Raw genomic sequence first — 23,773 nt, 5'->3', positions numbered from 1 at the left:
AAGGGTTTAGACAACGAGAGGGTCTTGATTACTTTGACACATACTCATCGATAATAAGGATTACATCTATCCGGTTGTTAATAGCTTTAGCCGCCATGTATGGCCTTCAAATCCATCAGATGGATGTAAAGACGACCTTCTTAAATGGAGATTTAGAGGAAGAAATCTATATGGAACAACCTAAAGGGTTTGTAGTTCCCGGAAAAGAAAAGAATATATGTCGACTTGTTAAGTCACTTTACAGACTAAAACAAGCAACAAAACAATGGCATGCGAAATTTGACCAAACAATGTTGTCAAATGGTTTCAAGATCAATGAGTGTGACAAATGTGTTTACATTAAGAATAGTCCAAATCAAATAGTCATTGTTTGTTTATATGTGGATGATATGTTGATAATGAGTAACCAAATTGCTAACATAAATGCTACTAAGTGCATGCTTACTAGTAATTTGATATGAAAGATTTATGAGTTGCCAATTTAATTTTGGGAATTAAGATCCTACAGACTCCTCAAGGTCTAGCTTTGTCTCAATCTAATTATATTAAAATGGTTCTTGAAAGGTTCAAATATTTGGACTTTAAAGAAGCAAAAACGCCAATTGATTTAAACCATACTCTTGTAAAGAATAAAGGTCAAAGCAAATCTCAATTGGAATATGCTCGAGTGTTGGGAAGTTTGATGTACATTATGAATTGTACACGACCTGATATAGCTTGTGCAATAAGCAAGCTTAGTCGATACACAAGTAATCCCAACCAAGCTCATTGGATAGCAATGAAACGAGTTTTGGGATATTTGAAATATACTCAAGACTATGAATTCATTACAATAATTATCCCGCAGTTATTGAGGGATATAGTGATGCAAATTGGATCATTGGAAACAAAATCCACAAGTGGATACGTTTTTGCCATTGGTAGAGGAGCAATGTCTTGGAAGTCATCCAAACAGACATGCATCAGTTGCTCTACAATGGATTCTGAGTTTATAGCTTTAGACAAGGCCGGTGAAGAAGCTGAATGGCTCCGGAATTTCTTAGAAGACATTCCTTTTTGGCCCAAACATTTGGCACTGCAGTCAAGCAACAATAGGAAGGGCTGGGAGCGTTATGCATAACGGAAAATCTCGTCACATTCGGCGAAGGCATAATACCGTTAGCCAACTACTCTCTAGTGGAATTATCACAATTGACTATGTAAAGTCAAAAGATAATGTATCAGATCCGCTTACAAAAGGCCTACCTAGAGAGGCGGTTGAGAAGTCATCAAAGGGAATGGGACTATGGCCGAGGACAAGTCACTATGGCGGTAACTCTATCTAGAAGACTAGAGATCCCAAGATCTAGGTTCAAGGAGATCAAACAAAGTCATTAGTGACGGTTCAACATTGTCAAATAAAATTTTGGTCCATTCTCATTGTTTAACCAAAAAATAAATTTTTAGTCAAAGCTAGAATTTAGAAGAATACGGGTTACTGATAATCAAAAGAGTGTATAAAAGGAAGTAATTTAGGTAGCAAGAGAGTAATCAAGAGAAAAAATAAGTAAACCAAAGTTTATATTAATAGTATTTTGTGTCCTTACAATTGATCAGATATCTCCTTTTTATAGATATTTTGGAGATATATGTTTTGCCCAAATCATAATGAGGCTATTATGAGTAATTAAAGACATTGAATGCTACGTTACATAATCATTACATTCAATACAAATTCTCTAACGTATTCCACATTTAATACCTATTAAATGCCGTATCTGCACTCTTTTCTATTGTCAGATTCATTCCTTTTGATTCTCGGACATAAATGACTTAGATAGGTACGGGCGCTGGGTTATTTGTACACCTGCTCGTGCCTCTTCCTCTGCCATTTGCTCGTATCTGTTGCAACCCGTGCCTCTTGGCTAGTTATAATTCTTTGATCATTTGACCAGTCTACGTGTTTCGACACGTCACCTTTATATTTGAATACAATATTTTCCAATACAGATAGTCCCCCCACTTTCCATTTATTCATCAGTTGAATATTTGGGAAGTGGATTTCATTAAAAGAGAATTATTGTCACCATTAATGCTATGACAAAATTGACGCTTCAATTGTCGCTTTCATTTAATGCTCCATACATGTGTCAATTTTCCATTGGTTCTGCAGTTTTGCAGCCCTTTTCAAGGCTTTTTACGGCTCCACTATACACGAAGTGCCAGTTATCATTATTATGGTCCTTCCGTCACTGCCCTTTTACCTTTGGTGGTGGCTTATTAATATAAATATAACTTTTTTCCTTGTCTTTTACCACATAAAGCTTATTGAACACTTAATTCCTCAAATCTCAGTTCTCTTCTTCCTCACATTATTCTTCTTCGCCATGTCTTCACCAAATCCTAACCCTAGGAGAGTTCCCATTGTTGATACCTTCCCTAATGCCCCCATTAGACATAGAAAGGGAGGTAGGCTTCGTAGCTTAGGGTCTACTCGCGGTGGTGGTTCGTCTATACCTTCTCCTAGTTCTGGTCCTTCTTCTAGAACCAGAGGTTCCCTTTCTCACAAATCTTCTTCTAGGGATAAAGAACCTTCTGAACCATTACGTGAGCCTTTAGTAGAGGAGATAGTCCCTACAGAACTATCTTTTTACCATGATAGGGAATCTCTCAGAAACCAGGTTTCCGCTTTAGATCGTGTTGACGCTTACCCCACTCAAATAACAGAAGTTTTGACTCTTGTAGTTCGCAAAGACTGCCATTGGAGTAATAATTTTCCCATTATTATCCCTAATCCAAATCAGAGAATTACTTCTTACTTGATTGGGTTCTCTTTTGTTTATACATACCCTTTTACTTTAGGGTTCAAACCAGCCATTGACCCAGTCATTCTTGAATTTTGCCGTTTTTTAAATATTTGTTTGGGTCAAATTGGCCCAATCATATGGAGGGTTGTTGCCTGTTTGAGGCATTTAACCAATATGGCTGATGTTTCCTTTACTTTCCCTCACCTGATTTATCTTTACTCTCCTAGATTTTTTCGTAATGGCGTTTTTACCCTATTGGCCAGGAGTAAGAGGGTTTTAGTGAGCCCTGAAGATGACAAGGACCGTGGCTAGTACACCCGATTTGTTGCCGCCCCCACTATTAGTTTAGTTGGTGAGAATAACGTTCCCTTCCCTGAGAAGTGGAATTTTGCACGTAAGTCTTTTATCCATCTCGTGCCTTTTTCCTTCAAGTTTATCAACTTATCTAATTTTGCTTTTTTTAGCAACCATGGGAGTGGTGGAGGATATCCCCAATTTCCGTGGTTGGGTAGATAAATTGCTAAAGACCGCACCAATAGATGGTAAGTCTTGGAAAACCCTTTCTAACCGTTACGGTTGAAAAGTAAAGACTCATGGTAAGAGTTTTTATTTCATCTTTCACGCATGTATATATTTTTCTTTATTGTTCTAACTTCCATCCTTCTTTTTATCAGGATTTGCTATTTGAGGAGTTACTGCTGAAGCGGTTGCGGCCTCTCGTGTCTCTTCGAGAACCCGTACTCCTTCGGGAACCTGTATCTCTTTAGAAAGAGCCCGAGAAATAGTCTTGGGTTCTTCCTCTGCAAAAAGGAAAACTGTTGATGAAGAAGACTCTGAAGAAGAGGAAGATGGGGGTTCCCTGGTGACGAGGCCACGAGCTAGGAGACGCATCATCTCTGATGACGAAGCTGAAGTTTCCCCTCGTTTTTCTGTTCCTCCTATTGAAACACCAGTAATAATTCCTGACGATGACATCACTCCCCATGATACTCATGAGTCTATTGATCAACTTTTCTTCAGTGGTTTTGGTAGTGGAAGTTTAGGTCCTGTTTTAGATGAAATACCCTTATCTTCTTTTTCAACTCCCGTGCCCGTGATTCCTTCTTTACTAGCCCCAGTTGTTTCTGTTCCTTTTTCTACTGTTTTCACTTCCTCTACCGTTCTTCCTTCGACAATTCCCCCTCCTATAATTCACCATACGGAAGTGGGCTCCTCAAGTAGAAGTGCCACTATGAGGAGGGTAACCATTGAAGTTCCTGCTGATAGCAGCCTTTTGAGGAAGTTAGGTCAGGCAGATGTATGGCTGGAACCTTTAATTGGTCCAATTGAAAAAGCAAAGCTGGAGAGCCATAGTTCCCTGACTCTAATGAATGATATCGTGCATGCCACTTTGAAGGTATTTTCCTTCTCTCCCTTCTTTACTTTGTAAATTTTTTTTTATCTTTGGGATTCTTATTTCCCTTCCCTTCCTTTTTTTAGGCCAATCTTATCGGCACAGAAATGATGAACAGAATCCCTCTCTTGGAGAAGGTAGCACGTGATTCTCAGTTGGAGGCGATCAATTGGAAAGAACAATTTGAGAGTACACAAATTGATATGGAAGATTTACAAGAAAGCAATAGTACCTTAGAGCAGCAGGTGCGGGCTTTAACTTCAGAGTTAGCGGTTGTAAAAGCTTCCTCAAGCCAAGCAGAAAAGGACAAAAAACATCTCGAATCTTCCGTCTCAGAGCAACTATCTAAGGCCAGAGAAGAGAACAGAGAGTTGAAGGCTCTTTTGAGTCAAAAGGAAGTTTACGCTGGGGAGCTCGTGCAAAGCTTAACTCAAGCACAAGAAGACCTTCGAGTCTCGGCTGATAAGGTTCATGCTTTAGAGAGCTCCCATGCCTCTCTTCAAGCTTCTTACAACTCCGCCTTGACTGAAAATGAAGAGCTAAAGAATGAGATTGCTGATTGGGAAAAAGATTATGAAACCCTTGAAGAAAAATCTGTTGTTGAGGTAAGTTGAGCATTTTTGAATTCACGTCGTGATACCCTAATTGAAGTTGGCCAAGAAAACTTCAACCTGGAGTCGGAGTTATCTAAGATCAATGAAACTATTGAAAAAGCTCAGCAAACTCAAGACTTCCCTCCTCCCGTGGTTGAAGCTCTCGTGAATATTGAAGCTGATACGGGTATCCCAACTCTTTCAAGCTCAATCGAGCCTGTTGCTGCAAGTCAAGTTGAAACCGCATCTGTTGATGCACCTGCCCAAATTGAGCCCTCTACTATAGATGTTCCTGCTTCAGTTCTACAAACTTCTCAGTGACCAGTTTTAATCATTTGAATGATTTTGTTTTTGTTTTTATTTTGGAAAATTGTAATCAAACCCTTAGCTTCATTTGAGGGTTGATTTTGGAAACGCAAGTCCCCAAGTCTTTTATGGGGCAATCTGTATAAACAATTTCATAGTTTATGACTAACTTCGAACTTAGTCTTAGATTTTTTTACATATTAAGAAGTTTTTCATGTTATTATCTTAAACTTCTGTTTGCTTTATTCTTGCCTTTATTTTTAAGGACTTACATAATAATTTGCATTTTTGTTTTTCGAAAATGTCTGTTAACCTCATGACTAATTAATTTAAACATGAGTTTTATAAAAGATGACCCTTTTATATTTCGACACTTAATGAAGAAGACGTCTCAACTTCATAATGGTATTGTCATACGATAAAAGAAATAGGAAAATACATGTTTCTTTGAAATAACTTTGACAAGTTTTGAATAATACTTTACATGTATTTGAATTACATCTATAACTTTTTCATAACTATTTTTCTTGTAACAGATATTTTCAAAAGAATAATAGACACGGGGTTTTTTCTTATAACCTGTTTTAGTACATAGCCTTTACCCTAACTATAGTGAAGTTTTTCTTTGGCCTTAGCTCGTGGCTCCATCTCATGACCTTGTGACTTTTACTCTGCACTTGACTCTTTTAGGCTTGATTTTTCCTTAATTTTCTTTGCCTTCTTTATACACATGTGTGTGTATATTATGTAGTCTCCCAAGTGTTTGGGTGTTGAAGTATGAAGCCTCGAGTACTTGATAGTTTCTCTCATTTGGTCCTTTTCCTGAAAAGGAAAAACATACGGGACTCGGAGGTGCGATTATAGATGAAGTCTGCTTAACCCGTTTGAATTTCTATCTGAATAATTGTAACCCTAGGCCAGGAATTTTAGGTTATTCCGTGTGCCTTACAGGTCGTGACTCATCATTTTAGTACGGGTTAGCTTTTTGCCTTTCATCTAAAATCGTTAGTAAAATTTTAACAATTCAAAAGTTAAATTTAAAATGGTGATACATGACCGTGGGTATTCCTTAGAAATAGTATCTCTTCAAATGAACATCATTCCAATGTGAAGGTAGTATCTTGCCATCCATTGTCTCCAGCTCATATGCCCCATTTCCTGTAATATCACGAACTCTATAGGGTCTTTCCCATGTTGGACTTAATTTACCCGCATAAGCCGCCTTTGTAGATTGAAAACCCTTTTTAAGCACGAAGTCCCCCACTTTGAAGAATCTGAGGCGTGCTATTCGGTTGTAATATCGTTCTGTGACTTGCTTTTGTGATGCCATTCTTATTAATGCAGCTTCTCTCCTCCCCTCGAGTAAATCTAGATTGACCCGCATCTCCTCGTCATTATATTCTTGTGTCGCCTGTGTGAACCGTGTACTTAGTTCCCCTATCTCAACTGGAATTAAAGCCTCAGCTCCATAAACCAATGAAAACGGTGTTTCTCCTGTACTTATTTTTGCAGTTGTGCGATATGCCCATAAAACTCCAGGTAGCACTTCAGGCTAGTTACCTTTTGATTCCTCTAATCGTTTCTTTAAATTATTGATAATAACCTTGCTCGTTGATTCTGCTTGCCCATTACCCATCGGATGATAAGGTGTTGACGTAATCCTTTTAATTTGCCAACTTTAAAAGAATTCCATGATTTGAGCTCCAATAAATTGAGGGCCATTATCACACACGATCTCTTTTGGTACACCGAATCGGCATATGATATTCCGCCAAATAAAATCTTTGACTTCCTTTTCTTGCACCTGCTTAAATGCTCCTGCCTCCACCCATTTAGTAAAATAATCAGTGAGTACGAGCAGAAACTTTACCTGTCCTTTTGCTTGTGGTAATGGACCCATGATATCTATTCCCCATTTCATAAATGGCCATGGCGCAATGACCGGGTGTAATAACTCCGCAGGTCTATGCATATTGTTACCGTACCTTTGACGTTTATCACATTTGGCCACGAAACTTTCTGCTTCTTCTTCCATTTTAGGCCAGTAATAACCTGCCCTAATTAAGGTTCTTACCAATGATCTTCCTCCTGCGTGATTCCCGCAATGTCCCTCGTGTATTTCTTTCATTACATACTCCGTTTTCGAAGGTCCGAGGCATCTTGCTAAGGGACCACCCAACATTTTACGATATAAATTGCCTTGCTTTAAGCAGTACCGAGCAGCCTTCTTTCGAAGCGCATGAGTTTTCTTCTTATCATTAGGGACGGTACCATACTGCAAAAAAGCAACAATCTCGTTCCTCCAATCCCAAGTTAAATTATTAAAATTTACCTCATTCTTATCAGGATCGAGAACTGGATGAAATAAATGTATAACTGAGGTGTTTGCATCGCTTGCCACATCAGCTGCAGATGCGAGATTAGCTAGTGCGTCCGCTTCAACATTTTTATCCCTTGGTATTTGTATAACTTTTCAGGTTTGAAATTGCTTTATCAATTCCCGTACCTTTTCTAAGTATTGTTGCATCCTTGCTTCCCTAGCTCTATAAGTCCTTAGCATTTGATTAACCACGAGTTGCGAATCACTCTTAATTATAATCTGATTTATGCCAAGCTCTCGTGCCAATTCTAGACTTGCAATCATAGCCTCATACTCTGCTTCATTATTAGTTATGTAGTGACATTTAATAGCTTGTCGAATGGTCTCGCCCAACCTGCACCTTTTACATTAGATGAGCCATCAGTGAATAAAGTCTAAGTTCCCGGGTTAATTCCATTGAATACCTGTAATTCTTTTTCTGCTTCTAATTGCATCCCTTGGCTAAAATCAGCCACGCAATCAGCTAACACTTGTGATTTTATAGCAGTTCTAGGTTGGTATGTGATTTTGTATTCACTTAACTCTATTGTCCACTTAGCTAACCTACCTGATAACTCATGCTTATGATATATATTACATAAAGGGTAGGCAGCTACTACGGCAATAGGATGACACTGAAAGTAAGGTCTTAACTTTCTAGATGCCATGATTAATGCAAGTGCAAGTTTTTCTAACTGAGGATACCGCGTCTCCGCATCTAACAAAGATTTACTAACATAGTAGATAGGGGATTGTTTACCTTGTTCTTCTTGGACCAAAACAGCGCTTACCGCAACTTCCGAAATAGCAAGGTAAATGAGTAGTCTTTCCCCAGCCTTTAGTTTTGCCAGCAAAGGTGGATTTGATAAGTATGTTTTTAAATTTCTGAGTGCCTGTTGACATTCCTCATTCCATTCAAAATGATCCTGCTTCTTAAGGGCTGAGAAGAATTTAAAACACTTTTCTGATGATTTAGAAATGAATCTTCCCAAGGCTGCAATTCTCCCTGTTAATCTTTGAACTTCTTTCTTGTTTGAAAGTATGTCAGGGATTTCCTCGATGGCCTTGATCTGTGCAGGATTCACTTCAATACCACGGTTAGAAACAAGAAAACCCAAAAATTTACCTGATGCAATGCCAAATGCACATTTTTCGGGATTTAACTTCATATTAAATTTGCGCAAAATTGAAAATATGTCAGATAAGTGTTATATGTGATCTTTTGAATACTAAGTTTTAACAAGCATATCATCTATATATACCTCCATAGTCTTTCCTAAATGCTCTTGAAACATTTTAGTAACTAACCTCTGATACGTTACACCTGCATTCTTTAGACCAAAGGGCATTATTTTATAACAGTAAGTCCCCTTGTCTGTTATGAATGAAGTTTTTTCTTCATCTCCTGGATCCATTTTAATCTGATTATAACCTGAATATGCATCTAAAAAACTTAATAGTTCATGACCTGCAGTTGCATCAATCAATTGATCTATGTGTGGTAGTGGAAAAGAATCTTTAGGGCAAGCTTTATTAAGATCTGTGTAATCTACACAAACCCGCCACTTACCATTCTTCTTTGGAACTACAACAGTGTTAGTTAACCCGTTAGGATACTTTACCTCACGATGGAACCAATTTTTAGCAATTTTTGGACTTATTCTTTAATCACCTCATTCTTAAAAGTTCCTTGCTTTCTTTTCTTTTGCTTGACAAGAGGGTATGATGGATCTTCATTTAGTTTATGAGTCATCACCTCCGGTGGTATTCCTGTCATGTCAGAATGGGACCAATCAAAGCAGTCCACATTAGTTTTCAAAAATTCAATTAACTTACCTCTCATACCTTGGCTAAGATTGGCTCCAACATAGACTTTTTTATCAGGCCATTGAGCAAATAACACGACAGGCTCTAATTCCTCTATTGTTGTTTTGATATTTTCATTCTTTTCTAGTTCTTGAATGGTATCAGGCCTTGAATCTACATCTGTTTGCCCTTGTTTAGTTGAGGTTTGTGTTGTGGTGACCTCAACTGCCTTCTGTGATTGCTATTTACCTTCATTTCTCGTGCTTGTATCTGCAACAGAGTTGATAGCCCTAGTTGTATGTTGATCTCCACGAATTTGATAGATTCCCCATGGCGATGGAAATTTAATAACTTGATGCAAGGTTGAAGGAACAACATCCATTTCGTGGATCCATGGTCTCCCAAGAATCATGTTGTAAGCCATCTCCATATCTACCACCTGGAACTTTGTATATTTAACGACTCCTTCAGCGAATGTGGTGAGTGTTACCTATCATTTCGTGAGGACACTAGAATTATCAAATCCAGATAGAGTATGCGCCTTTGGTATCACTTTATCTTTAGCTTGCATCTCACGTGATACCCTTAGTAAAATAATGTTCACGGAACTACCTGGATCAATCAAAACTCGTTTCACATGAGTATCATATATAATTAAAGATATTACCAGTGCGTCGTTATGAGGGGTTAATACGCCATCTGCATCTGCGTCATTGAATGTAATGTTGTCTTCCTCTAAATCATGTCGCACTCGTTTCCCTTGGGTAATTGTTTCTTTGGAAATTTTGTTAGTTTCAGTATACGATATATCATTGACGTCACGTTGATAGTTCTTTTGGGAGAAGGTGGTTTTGGAGGCTCCTGCATGTTCTTCATGTAAGCTTGCTTACCTTTCTCACTGAACAACTCAGTAAGATATCCTTGTTTTAATAAATGATCAACTTCACTTTGTACAAATCTACAATCTGTGATTTTATGTCCGTGGTCATTATGAAACTCACACCAATGGTCAGGGTTGCGCCTGTTTGGATTCGATCTCATTTCCTTTGGCCATCGAACCTTATCTCCCATGCTTCTCAAAATAGCTACAAGCTCGGAGGTGCTGACGTTGAAGTTGTAACCACCGAATCTTGCTTTCAAATTTCTATCATCATCTCGTGACTTATAGTTGTTTCGCATTCCTAAATCTTGATGAAAAATCCGATTCTCTGTTTCTTGATCTGTGATCGTACCTTTGATTATCCTGCTTTGACCGTGAGTCCTTTCCCGCAGGTCCCATGTAAGGCTCGTACCTATTTTTACCGGATCTTTTTTCGATCTCCGCACGTCTCGAACTTACCTCTTCTTCTTTTTGAAATCGTGGAACAGTATCTTCCTCAATCCTCAGCTTCGTGCTATACCTGTTATAAACATCATTCCACGTTGTAGCCGGGAATTCTCGAAGGCTTTCCTTGAGTCTCCTCGTAGCTTCCGAGCTTTTTTCATTCAAATTACTTGTGAAAGTTATAGCTGCCCAATTGTCAGGTACACGTGGCAATGTCATTCTTTCACATTGAAATCTATCCACGAATTCTCTAAGCTGTTCTGATTCCCCTTGCTTGATTTTGAAACTATCCTCCATTCTTTTCTCTACTTTTTGAGCTCCCGAGTGTGCTTTAATGAAAGAATCTGCAAGCTCAGCAAAAGAATTTATAGAATTTTTGGGTAAAAGAGAATACCATGTTAACGCTCCTTTGGTGAGCATTTCACCAAATTTTTTGACTAATACTGATTCAATCTCCTACTTAGTCAAATCGTTGCCTTTTACACCCGTTGTGAATGCACTCACATGATTTCGTGGGTCTGTTGTTCCATCATATTTTGGAATATCAGTCATTTTGAACTTTTTTGAAATTGGGAGTGGAGCAGCACTTGGCTTCCAGGGTTTTTGCGAATATCTATCCATATCTACCCCTTTGATTATGGGCGGCACCCCGGGAATCTGCTTTATGCGCTCACTTTGCTCCTTGAGCTGTTTCTGCAAGGTTAGTACTAAATTTTGTAAATCTGAATTAACTAAATTACCTGGTTCTCCATCTTGCGATTCGCTGGGGGTTTCACCGTTGCCTGAATTAACAAGTCCGGAACGAGGGTTCTCCAGAGTGTTATTATTTGGAGTAGGTGTGGGTGGTGCAGCAGGTAACTGGCTAACCAAGGCCTGAACAGCTTTATTGACCTGTGCGGTAATAAGTTTTTGTAAAGCCTCATCCATAGCTTCAACATTTTCGAATTGAGCCTGTCCATCTGTATGAGATCCCTCAGGAGTGCCTTCACGAGATCGCCGAGGAGAGCCTTGTGGAGAAATAATCAGTGTGTTATTATCCTGAGGGTCTCTCTGAAGTTGTTGGTTTATTTGGTTTTCTTGGTTTCCTTGAATGTTGTCATTGTTGTTCGACATAGTTGATGCAACAAGGAAAGTTAAGCGAAAAGAAGATAGATTATCAGATTCCCGGTAACGGAACCAATTTGTTTAACCAAAAAATAAAATTTTAGTCAAAGCTAGAATTTAGAAGAACACAGGTTACTGATAATCAAAAGAGTGTATAAAAAGAAGTAATTTAGGTAGCAAGAGAGTAATCAAGAGAAAAAACAAGTAAACCAAAGTTTATATCAATAGTATTTCGTGTCCTTACAATTGATGAGATATCTCCCTTTTATAGATATCTTGGAGATATACGTTTTGCCCAAATCATAATGAGGTTATTATGAGTAATTAAAGACATTGAATTCTACGTTACATAATTATTATATTCAATACAAATTCTCTAACGTATTCCACATTTAATGTCTATTAAATGCCGTATCTGCACTCTTTTCTATTGTCAGATTCATTCCTTTTGATTCTCGAACATAAATGATTTAGATAGGTATGAGCGCTGGGTTATTTGTATACCTGTCCGTGCCTCTTCCTCTGCCATTTGCTCGTATCTGTTGCAACTCGTGCCTCTTGTCTAGTTGTAATTCTTTGATCATTTGACCAGTCTACGTGTTTCGACACGTCACCTTTATATTTAAATACAATTTTTCCCAATACACTCATGATGCAGACAATGTTCAGTACCAAGGATAAAGCGTTAGGACTTTTTAATGGTTTCTAAGTTTGATATAGGGTATATCAAATAGTGTATCTACGGGATAACACATTTAGGAATCACCTATATAAGTGTGAAGTGTAAGCTGCTTCAAGGAGAATGTTGTAAGGTCAGTTCTCTACGCACTTATAAAACCAGGCGGTGTTCATGGCTGAAACGAACACAACAATGAGAACCAAAGACGGTTAAGGATTGATTGTGTGACATATAGTTGTCTAGGTATACACCAAAGTTCGACGGTTCAAAGATATCAAATCTACCGATTGATCGAGTATATCCGACATATGTTCACTATGGAAAGTTCAAAGGGAAACCTACTTATCCAGATGCGGTTAATCCTTACTTGCGAATCACACACAATTTTTCATATATTTTTGTTTCGGATAGCCATTCCCCATTCATGTGGGGGATTGTTGGGTTTTGTTATTAATAACAAAAGAAGGTGTGAATGGAAAATGGTGGGAAAAGAAATGGAGGGAAGTGGAATTTTGAATTAGTTCACTTTACTAATGCCCTTTGTCCCTCATTGGAAGAAGGAAAGAAAATCTTTGTGTATATATATAGAAGCTCATCTTCTAGCTCTTAAAGATTTAAGAAGAAGTGGTGCCTCGCGCACCCGTCGTCGTCGTCGCTCGCTTGGCTCGGCTTCGACTTCCGATTCGGATTTAGATTAGGCCAAAGATTGATTGATTAATCTTTTTGGACAAAATTCTTTTCAATTAATTAATTAAATTAATTAACGAAAATTCAATCCGGGTAACCCATGACCCGCGACCCGTCCGGTCCGTTTTCTTTCCCAGATTATTTTAAATCCGTTAGTTGTTTCCCGCGATTTCTTCCATCTGTTCCAACAGTTATGGCTGTTCTGAAAGGTTGCAAACCTTTTCAGAAACAGTGCCAGATTTGGCTATAAATAGAGGGTCTTAGCCTCATTTTCAACCACCGAAAAATCTGAAATCTCTCCCCTCAAACTTCTGCATTGTTTCCCAAAACCAAAAACGTAAGCATTTTGTGTGATTTGCTCCGTCATTTGAGTTCGACGAAATTCTATGATTTGAAGTGCCGCTATCACAGAATAGTTATTTCGTTCTATCCTGGGAGGAATTAATCCGCAACCTTAGGTAATGTGAAGGGATTAAATTCCTTAAGGAAACACAAGAAACTTGTGGGCTCGGAATTTTTTGCTTTTGTTTTTAAACTAAGTTTGTTCATTTACTGATTTTTGAATACAGAGTTCTAAGAGTTACTAGCGCACAATTACCTAAATATCATATTTTTAAAGTCTGATTTGAAATATGCTTTAGACTTAACTCAACCTTGAAATTCATGTAGCGACAATTGTATCGGACCATATTAAGAGACTACGGCCATACCTTAATCAGTTGGTATTCTAATACCCTCTGTATGCTCATGGAGTGTGAATAACATATGGCAATCCAATATTGAGTAATTTATAAATATAAGAGATGGATCTAGCTCTAATTAATACCATTTTAAGAAGAAAAAAAAAAGAACTTAGACTAATTAATTCAACCTCAAAAGTTAGCACAAAAAAATACTACACCCCATACATCAGCCAATGTGTGAATGTGAAACTCTGAAATGTTCTTCAATGATTTGATCTGACATACTATTTCAACTTCATGTGCAATGTATTACAGTATTTAAGAAATTGGTGTCACTACCCAAGTTGTGAAATAAGAGTACGTAGCACACAACTAGAAAGGAGCAACAACAACTAATGGCTACACCACTCTTATCAGCCTGCTGAACGCTTAAATATGGCCACTTGCTATTTTTACTTATCCTTCTGATTCAATTCTGCAAGCACATGTTATACCTTCTTTTATTTTTCTTAAATTCTATGAACTTATCTCACATTTGAACTTAAGAAGATCTGGCATTCTCTAGGAAGACGGACATGACTACGTTGATTTTTATTAATTTAGAGTAGTCTTCAAAAGTTTTAACGTCAAAGGGCTAAATATACCCCTCTACTTTCAAATATTGTTTATCTATACCCTTTATTATATTATTGGGTTATTCATACCCCTACCGTCATACTTTGGAACAAAAATACCCCTATTGTCATACTTTGAAATAAAAATACCCCTATTTTGGATGGAGTGCACCGTGACAATACCAGATTAAAGTATGACAATAGGAGTATTTTTATTCCAAAGTATAACGATAGGGGTATGGATAGCCCAATAGTATAACGAAGGGTACATGTAAATAATATTTGAAAGTAGGGAGGTATATTTAACCCTTTTCGGAAGCTTAAACCAACATAATGCTTAATGTTACATGAACGTAAATCCTTGTGATTAGGACATGTGATTTTTTAGCAGCACCTAACTTTAGCTTCAATTATCCATAATAAGGCACCAAGAACATACTAACCTCCTTGACAGACTCGGATAGTTTCACATAATCCATTGCATTTCAATGTTTATAATTACACATTTTAGTGATACCATAAGTTTAAGACAATGCACTGTATGTGGAGTCTATTACTCAGATGGTCACTCAACTATCCGAAAGTATCAAACAAAGTCATGTTTTTTTTTTGTAAAAAATCATTTAACTATGTCTATAGTATTCATAAGATCACTCTATTACAAACAAACAAAAAGTATGACTTTACTAGGTAATTTCGAATAGTTGAATGACCATTTGAGTAATGTTATATCGTAAAAAAATGGTGAAAATATCACGGGCTAGCCAGTTTTCGGACTGGTAATTAAAAAATAGCCAACGTTTGCAAAGTCATTGAAAAATAGTCACTATTTTGCCGCAACACGGAAAGTTCCAGCATAATATACTGGAGATTGATACACCTGTGTATGCACTTCCACCATATTATGCTGGAACTCCAACACACGGAAAGTTGCAGCATACTGGAGATTGGAGCACCTGTGTATGAACTTCCAACATATTATACTGGAACTCCAGTATATTATGCTGGAAGTCGAGTATATTATGCTGGAACTCCAGTATATTCTGGAAGTCCAATATAACATAATATACTCCAGTATATCATGCTGGAATATTTTTCGGATTTTGAATAGTGTTTTCATTCAAATTTATCTTTATATGAAAAGTGGCTAAATTTCGATTACTTTTAAAGTTATGGCTATTTTTCAATTACCACTTATAAATCTGGCTATTTTTTAATTTCGCCCAAAAGAAAATGTTTGCCTAAATGAACAATATAAAGATAGTCTCTAGCTAACATAGCGGAAGCTTCTGTCTTTTTTCTGCTGGGAAGTGAAAGTTAGGTTTCTTGGTGTATAATCAAAAGTGGGATGCCCTCAGAAATCAGAAATCATATAATTCTCTTATCTCTATATTCGCTTAGTGTGAATCCTTGGATTAAAGCATTACATTTCTACTGTATACATTTTCCATCTCAGAATCTCTTCTTGCGATTAAAAGGCCTAAATTCATTAGGGACCACGCACTGCTGGTCCAGATTGTGATTCTAACAACATACTGTTTGATGAATTTGATTTTGATTACAACTACAGGTGCTAATTGATCAATGCTGATACTTTGAGTGCGTCACTTCAGTTATTTTTTCCCTGTATTATATTCTTGGCTCCTATTGTCAAATTACTTAACTAACACCAGTAAATATGGGAAGGGCCAAATCTAGACTCTAAATTAAGTAGTAAACAGTGAGGTCCCCATTGGCTGATTTGCATGAAAATGAGTAAAAGAAAGTATAGGAAGTGTTCTCGCATAGACAAATCAATTACTCCTATAAAGTAAAAAAAAGGATATCTCACTTTACTATAAACTTGGTGACCCACTCCCCCCATGCGAGACCGGAGACCGTCGGCCAGTCCTTCAATTGTTAATACTTAGTACTCATATGCGTTGACGGAGGCAGGATCTCCGCGAAGGAATTAAAAAGAAAAAAGTTAAAAAAGATTATAGCTAGAGAGAATTGAACATGACCTTACAATGGTTTTTAACCCCTTTAACGAATAAGCTACACTTTTGGGCTGGATTCAAAAATTAATATATAGAGGTAAAAAAAAAAGATTACCTTATATACAGTGTAATTTTTTGGCGAAGGAGATTCGAGTGAACCCTTCCGCGCCTAAATCCGCCCCTGCTCACATACGATAATTACATCAGATCAAATAAATTAACCAGCCACAAGTTAAAGTAAGAATATGTATCACTTAAGTACATGATTAAATAATAAGGTAAAAAATATGTATACAAAATACTGTGTATGATTTTTCCTTCACCCCACATCCTCTAACATTTCCTTCCTTTTTTGGCTTTTGGACATAACGAACTTTAACTTTTCCACATTATATATTCATGTAAAGCAAATGGAAATCTTTCATGAAAGATCAATAATTAGAGCAACATAGGATTGCCTATATTAGTCTGCTATATCATGGCCATGAAATACTCCTTTCTCCTTACTCATGAAATAATCTGAAGCTAACTCACTTGGCAATTAAGAACATAGAGTTATGGGTGGTGATGGTGCTATACGCAGGGTTAATGGTATGAAGGCTTTCTTGGGGTTTCTTCTTTTACTTAGTTTACTATGGCTTGTATTCAATGGGAGTCTAGCCAAGCAGGCAACAGCTTCCACCAAAACAATCAATCATTTAGATGTTTGGAAGACAATACAAACTGAAAGACATTATCTTCAAAAGAATTCAAATCTCAATTATGCGAGCGGAAGAAGAGCGTCTACTGGACTCAACGCTATTCGGAACAGGTATTCTCTCTCTATATATATATGCGCATTAGTATCACTTGCATGCAAAAACATTAGAAATGTATTTTTAGTTGTAGTATATTTTCTAGTATACCTTATATCCTAGCAGCCGTGTGACCTAGAAGTCATAAGCTCAAGCCGTGAAAACAGCCTCTTCCAAAAATATAAGGTAAGGGTTTGTAAAATAGACCCAATATGGTCTGGCCTTTCTCCGGAACCTGTTTATTGGTGGAGCTTAGTGCACCGCACTGCCTATTTTACTTGTAATATTAATCTTGATAGTATACTCTATCAATATATAGACGTTAAACATTTTATGTATATTCTTGGTTTTTTCAGGGAAGCAGGGAAGGCAGCCAGGGCTGCAACCAAAATAGTCGACGATAGGGCAATCAAACCTTTAGATGTTTGGAAGATAATAGAAGCTGAGAGGCAATATCTTGAAAGGAATCCAAATGTCAATTATGTGAGCAAAAGAAGAGTGCCTACTGGACCAAATGCCATACACAATAGGTATATACTGTTCTACATATGCATTAGTATGTTACAAATGAGACAAACTTACGTTATAGTTTATGATGTTTATTTATGTTTCTTGGTTTTCAGGAAAATAGGGAAGTATAGGGAGCCACCAACTCGAGCTTGAGCTTAAGAAAACAATTGAAAGTACTCTAGTAGAGTAACAAGATCCTTCAACAATATTTACAACATACAAACAGTGATCACAAGTAGGTGTTTCCTTAGAATGTACTAGTAGCTCTGCATCTATAGGCAGACAGATGCGGATGTAGCCTTATTTAAGTTGTTTAGCTAAATCAGTATAATTTCGACAGTGAATATAAATATATGTGAAAATAAGCGAAATTTTAACAAATATTAAATTTTGAAATCATAATTTTAAAAGTGCAATGAATTAAAATCCATAAAATTTAAATTATGGATCTATATGTGCTTAGGACTTCCGAGATATTGTTTGTAGAGAAGTAGAATGAAATCCTAAGGAGATTTAAATTAACGAGGGAAAGTAAATTGGAAAGTAAAACTTTTCAAGACTTATGAAAGATGAAAGTAGGATGTGATTTGATTGTATGTGCTACCCACTTTTTTGTTCCTTTTTACTCGCTCCATGCCATGTCTGTGCCAAAAAGAATGACTAATTTCCCTTTATGCAATGATTTATAACCATACAAAATATATGTGTTTTATTTTATACTACAAGTTCAAAAATCTTCTCTCTTTTCTTAAATTTTGTACCCAGTCAAATAGGTTGAAATAAATTGAAACGAGGGAGTAGTATTTTAGGAGGGTGTCATTTATAATTTGGACACTGCAAAAGATAGACAGAAATTATGGATAAATGCATGAAAAATGGGGAGTTTCCAAGATATTAATTTGTTTTGGGGAGTCTTTCTTGAATGATTATGTTGGCACTTTTAACGATTCAAAGGAACAAGTAGTTTTTGCTTCTGGTTTGAGTGGAATTATTTTTTTCTTTAAGTAGCAAATATCACAAGGTAAAGCTAAGCTCCTAAACAAGACTCAGTTAAAGTTTACTTTTGTCCAACATTTTTAGCCGTGACTGGTGCCCAGTAAACTGCAATTATTAGATTTAATCATCACTTAGCTTAATGTTTCAATTTTCGGTGGCATTCTAGATGTTCAAAAAGTTGGTCAGAGTGTTCAAAAGGTAGAATTCTGGTTTTTGAAAGAGAATAAAGATTAATCATAAAAAAAGAAGATTAGCATATGCACATGCATGATCATAACCTCCACTCAATCCCTTCCCTGAGTTATTTTAACCATTACATCCACGGACAATCAAGTGGTCAAAAGTCTACCATTCACATTGCAATTTCACGAGTTTAATAATGTCAAAAAAATTCTTTGGTTCGGGTGAAATCCGGAGATCTACGAAGGAAGGGGTCTTCGACAGGGGTGAAGTCGTAACAAGGTAGCCGTAGGGGAACCTGTGGCTGGATTGAATCTTTCGCGATGGAAATATGACCAATCTACATAAGATTTCGCACTCACTTGTTAGCTATGTGAAAACAAATATTGATGAAAAAAGTTTATATCTTTAATAAGTTGCCATTTGGTCAAAATTCGATTAAACCTAAGGCTGAAATATATTATGAGACATGTGATTTGTGTTCGTGAAAAGTCGCAACACTGAGTCACTGACCATACCTCTAACTAAAGAAGCTCCCCAAAAATCATCTTCAAAGACAGAGATTTTGAAATTAACCTGAAATTACTAATTAACGTAAACCGAAGATGAAAAATACAATTCTCTATTATTATTATCTAACAACGTCACATTCATGTATGCTTTCAAGTTCACAAAAATTTTGGATAATTAAAGATGAAAAAATGACTCCAAAAAACATCAATAGAAAATACAAAACTCAATATGAAACCTTAACAATTAGATGCTCCATTTAATTAATCTTGGCTTGTGAACATGAAAGAAAAGGAGGGTTTAAGTATTTCAACAGACACCTGATAACAAAGTGACCATGAAAATCAAGCATGTAAACAGAACGAAACATGATCTTCTATAATAAACATGGAGTATTAAACATAACATCCCAAACAAGGATCTTGAATATGTCTAGACAACTTATTTATAGAAAAGCTATATAATATTTTAACATATACATGCACACATAAATCCAAAAACACTCACACAGCACAAATTTATATGTCAAACTCAGGTTCAATTTTTCCCCAAATCAAACCAAATAGATGCCGGATTTTTCGTTGGTTTGATTGGATATTTTGGTTTGGCGTGGTTTTTCAGTTTTTGCTATACACAACTGGTTGCAAGCAACACATGAGTAGCAAAGGCCATTGATTCAACATTAAGAAGCAAACACCCCACCCAATTGCTTCCGAACAAGAGCTAAACTAGCAGTAATATAGACCAGTTTCAAGAAATGAGACGTTTAGTTGAGGATCCTCCGAGTACATAACATCCAATGTTATACGCAACAATAATCACATACATGAAGAACAATAAACAGTCGCTTCCTATACTACATATTTCAAACAAGCAAAATACTTGAGAATAATTTGTGCATTTTGCAAATATAATACAGCTATATTCTTAAGTGTGTACTCCTGAGCCAATCAAAATGGTGTTGTGCCACTTACACCAATAGGAACTGAAAACTTACAGCAGGATGCATCATATTCACTTGGTTTGAAACACATTGAAATGCTTTGAAAATTCCGGCTTCAAATAGGACTGCTCGTAGTACCTTCTTTGCCAAATAGTAACGGAAATTCATCATATTGTTCGGAGAAACCCCGTCTTTCACCCATGCTCTTAAGTGCTTCATAAACCTGATACATAGACCACCTGTCCTTGGGCCGAAAAGCCACTGAATTACAAGCAATTCTTAGAAATTGTACAATCTCTTCATCATGCCCCTTCCCACATATGTTCTGGTCGATTGCATCTTTAATGCGACCTGAAACAGAGAGCTGATTTACCCAGTCCACCAAGTTACCCTTGAAGCCCTCTTCACCAGCAGTAACTTCAAGAGGTTTTTGTCCAGTAGCCAACTCCAAAAGCACTACCCCGAAGCTGTAAGCATCCCCTTTCAGTGAAGGCACCATTGTGCTAGAGTACTCCGGAGCTACATAACCAAATTCACCCAACTCCCCATTCACAAAACTAGACTCTTTTGCATCTGAAGGAGTCATCAGCCTTGCCAGCCCAAAATCCGTTAATCTAGCATCCAAGTCTTCATCGAGGAAAAAAACATTAGAACATATGTTTTGGTGCAAGATAGGTGGGTGGCAACCATGATGTAACCAAGCAAGGCCCCTAGCAGCACCCAGACCAATTCTAAACCGAGTAGGCCAATCTAATTCACTTGCATTCCGATTCAAGAATGAAGACAAAGTACCATTCGACAGGTGCTTGTAAACCAAAAGCTTCTCCTCTTCAACAACACAGTACCCCAGAAGTGGCACCAAATTAGGATGCCTAAGTTGACTTAACCTATTCATCTCAACCCGAAACTGCTTCTCGCTCAGTTTGCAAGCATTAAGCCGCTTAATGGCAAGCGCAGAACCATCGCGTAACACAGCGTTATAAGTGGTCCCCGTTCTAGTCGAGTTGATAACATTGTCCCTGCTGAAACTATTTGTGGCGACCAACAAATCAACTAATCTAACCTTAACAAGCGGTTTCTGAAACAACATAACCTGAGTGAGCTTGTGAGCCCTCAGCTTCTCAGCCCAACTATCTGAGTCGTCGCCTCTACCAATCCCATACCCTTTCTTCCTCTTCCCGGCCTTGGTGAAATACCAATACCAGGCACCAAAACCCAACAACATAGAAGCAGCAGCACCAAAGACCCCTGCCGCAATAATAATAGCCAAGTTTTTCTTACTGAGTCCTCCACATTTCCCCAAAGGTCCACCACAGAGTCCACTATTTCCTTCAAAGTTAGCCGAATCGGCCGAGTCAAAAGCTGCCGGAATTCTACCGGAAAGTTGATTGTTTGCCACAGATAAAGTTTTGAGCCTACTGAAACTAGAAAATTCAGGGGGAATATTTCCAGAAAGTTTGTTATCATTGAGCATTAATTTATTCAAATAAGCGCATTTAACTAGATCCGCCGGGATAGAGCCAGAGAAATCGTTACTGGACAAATCTAGGGTTGTTAAAAAAGGGAGCCAAGTACAAATTTTCGAAGGAATTGGACCTGAAAAGCGGTTACCGGAAAGATCAAGGGTTGTTAAGCTGGCACAATACTCTAACGATTCTGTTACCTTCCCGCCGAGGTTCATGGTCTGAAGAGCGAGGCCGTTGATGCGATTTTCGCGTTCGTTCCAGCAATTGACACCTGCAAACTTGCAGATAGCGCCGACAGTGGAATTGGTAAAGTCCCATGAGTTCAGATTCCCGCTTGGATCTTCTAAGGATTTTTTGAACCCTTCTAAACATTTGAGATCATCTTCAACTACAGCAGCATCGTGAAACTGAGGAAATACAAGAACAAGCAGAATTAACAGAAATCTAAAACGAGTCATCGTGTAATTGAGCAGAGCCTCCTAGGGTTTTTAGGGATTTAACAGCTCTGTGTAATTGGTACGAGGTGTTTGATAATATGTACAAGAGAAATGGGCAGGAAATAGCAAAGCTAAGGAAGATGAAGACGGCTGAGGCATTGACTTGACAATATGAAAACCCAGTCTGTAATTACAGATTCTTTTTTTCTCTGTATTTTACTAGTATTGCTATTACATTAGTGGAGCCTTTTGGAGGGTGATACATTAATTAATGCATAAAGACAAATGGAAATTGTTAATGAATAAAGGCCAATTTTGACTATCAAAATGGCTTAAAGGAAGAATTTACAACTCTTTAAAGTATTGATGTTAGAATAAGTAAAGTTTTAGTCCCCTAAAAATTGGCTAGATAGTTAAAGCGTAGATTCAAATATTCTTGTTATATTCCGTTTATGGCTGCGCCTAGAATACCCAATTAATGTAAACTTTTTATTCTAAAGAACGAATTTGTTTATTCTACAAAATCTTTTTGAATTTTTTGGTTGACTAATACGAATGTACCCGCGTAGAAAAAAAAATTCCTTACCCAACAAAAGTTTATTCTTATAGTAACCTAGTGAGATATTTAGTTAAGAATCTTTAATTAAGAATAAAGGGATTCTATTCATCCCACCATAATCATTTACGATATTTTTGAATTATTGACTTTGACCTATATTACCCTATGAGTTATTTGTAGGGGTGGACCTTCGAGCAGTTCGGATTGAATATGAAAATCTCGGTTTGGATTTTCAATTTTCGGATTGAAGAAATGACAATCCAAATTCAATTCAAATAAGCTCGGATTGGACCGGATTTTTTAAGTTTAATTTTGGATTTTCGGTTTTGAGCTTATAAATTGAGATGTTTCATCAATATCCAAATGAAGTGCTTATGTTAAATTGCCACGAAAATTCTTCATTCTCACTGCAATTATCCAAATAAAGTATTCAAGCAATGAAATTATTATCAAGAAAATGCAACAGAAACATTAATACGGCTGATAATAAGTAGCAATAGTAAAATAATATCCAAATAGAAAGTATTCTCACAATAACTTAGTAATTAATATTGAATATATGAGATAATATCTAATGCGTATGGTGTTGAATTTATTACTACTGACATATGGATAATGGGCTAAATATAAAGTATAAAAAATTTAGCTTTTTTTGATATCCAAAAATTCGAAGCACTAAATCCAATATCCAATTCAAATCCAAAATTTTTAAAAATCAGATCCAAAATGTAATCCGTAATTCGAAAATCCAAACTAAAAATTCAAAAAAATTAGTTTTGGTTTGGATCTCGCATTTGTCCAAACTGTGTCCACCCCTATTATTTGGTACGTTTTAACACGGTATAAGCTTTAATAATCATTGAATTAATTGTTGAATCTATAATATATATAAAGTTAGGGAATAGAAAAGATGACTTCGCACTCTCTAAAGCCAAGAATCTTACTTATCTTTTTTCTCCTTTTTTTAAATTATTTTCCTCATCCATTCTATTAGTTTAGCTTATATAAAAAGTCTAAATTCTATATTAAATTCGTAAACGTTATGGTTCTTCTCCTCTTCCCTTT

At 36.9% G+C, this 23,773-nt stretch overlaps 2 protein-coding genes across 2 annotated transcripts; one reads left to right on the top strand and one right to left on the bottom strand.

The window, feature by feature from the left end:
- Window positions 1–16,501: 16,501 nt before the first annotated feature.
- Window positions 16,502–18,278, top strand: LOC107826786 (uncharacterized). Its single transcript, XM_016653814.2, has 3 exons — window positions 16,502–17,124; window positions 17,464–17,637; window positions 17,731–18,278. Exons 1-3 carry the CDS (start codon window positions 16,871–16,873, stop codon window positions 17,768–17,770), a joined length of 468 nt encoding a protein of 155 aa, XP_016509300.1. The 5' UTR covers window positions 16,502–16,870; the 3' UTR covers window positions 17,771–18,278.
- A 1,773-nt stretch (window positions 18,279–20,051) lies between these two features.
- LOC107826781 (inactive LRR receptor-like serine/threonine-protein kinase BIR2) lies at window positions 20,052–22,540 on the bottom strand. The gene has a single exon (XM_016653809.2). The coding sequence runs from the start codon at window positions 22,168–22,170 to the stop codon at window positions 20,362–20,364; it is 1,809 nt and encodes a 602-aa protein (XP_016509295.2). The 5' UTR covers window positions 22,171–22,540; the 3' UTR covers window positions 20,052–20,361.
- Window positions 22,541–23,773: the final 1,233 nt, after the last annotated feature.

This window comes from Nicotiana tabacum, chromosome 3 (assembly GCF_000715075.1).
Source record: "Nicotiana tabacum cultivar K326 chromosome 3, ASM71507v2, whole genome shotgun sequence".
Taxonomy (NCBI): domain Eukaryota; kingdom Viridiplantae; phylum Streptophyta; class Magnoliopsida; order Solanales; family Solanaceae; genus Nicotiana; species Nicotiana tabacum.
The sequence above is the reverse complement of the archived record's forward strand: the minus strand, read 5'-3'. Positions and strand labels throughout refer to the sequence as shown.

Bases quoted from the DNA above. Each gene is read 5' to 3' on its own strand.
- LOC107826786 (XM_016653814.2), top strand. From the start codon at position 16,871: ATGGGTGGTGATGGTGCTATACGCAGGGTTAATGGTATGAAGGCTTTC. The intron at 17,125-17,463 runs GTATTCTCTCTC...TGGTTTTTTCAG, and splicing joins CTCAACGCTATTCGGAACAG to GGAAGCAGGGAAGGCAGCCA. The intron at 17,638-17,730 runs GTATATACTGTT...CTTGGTTTTCAG, and splicing joins CCAAATGCCATACACAATAG to GAAAATAGGGAAGTATAGGG.
- LOC107826781 (XM_016653809.2), bottom strand. From the start codon at position 22,170: ATGACTCGTTTTAGATTTCTGTTAATTCTGCTTGTTCTTGTATTTCCT.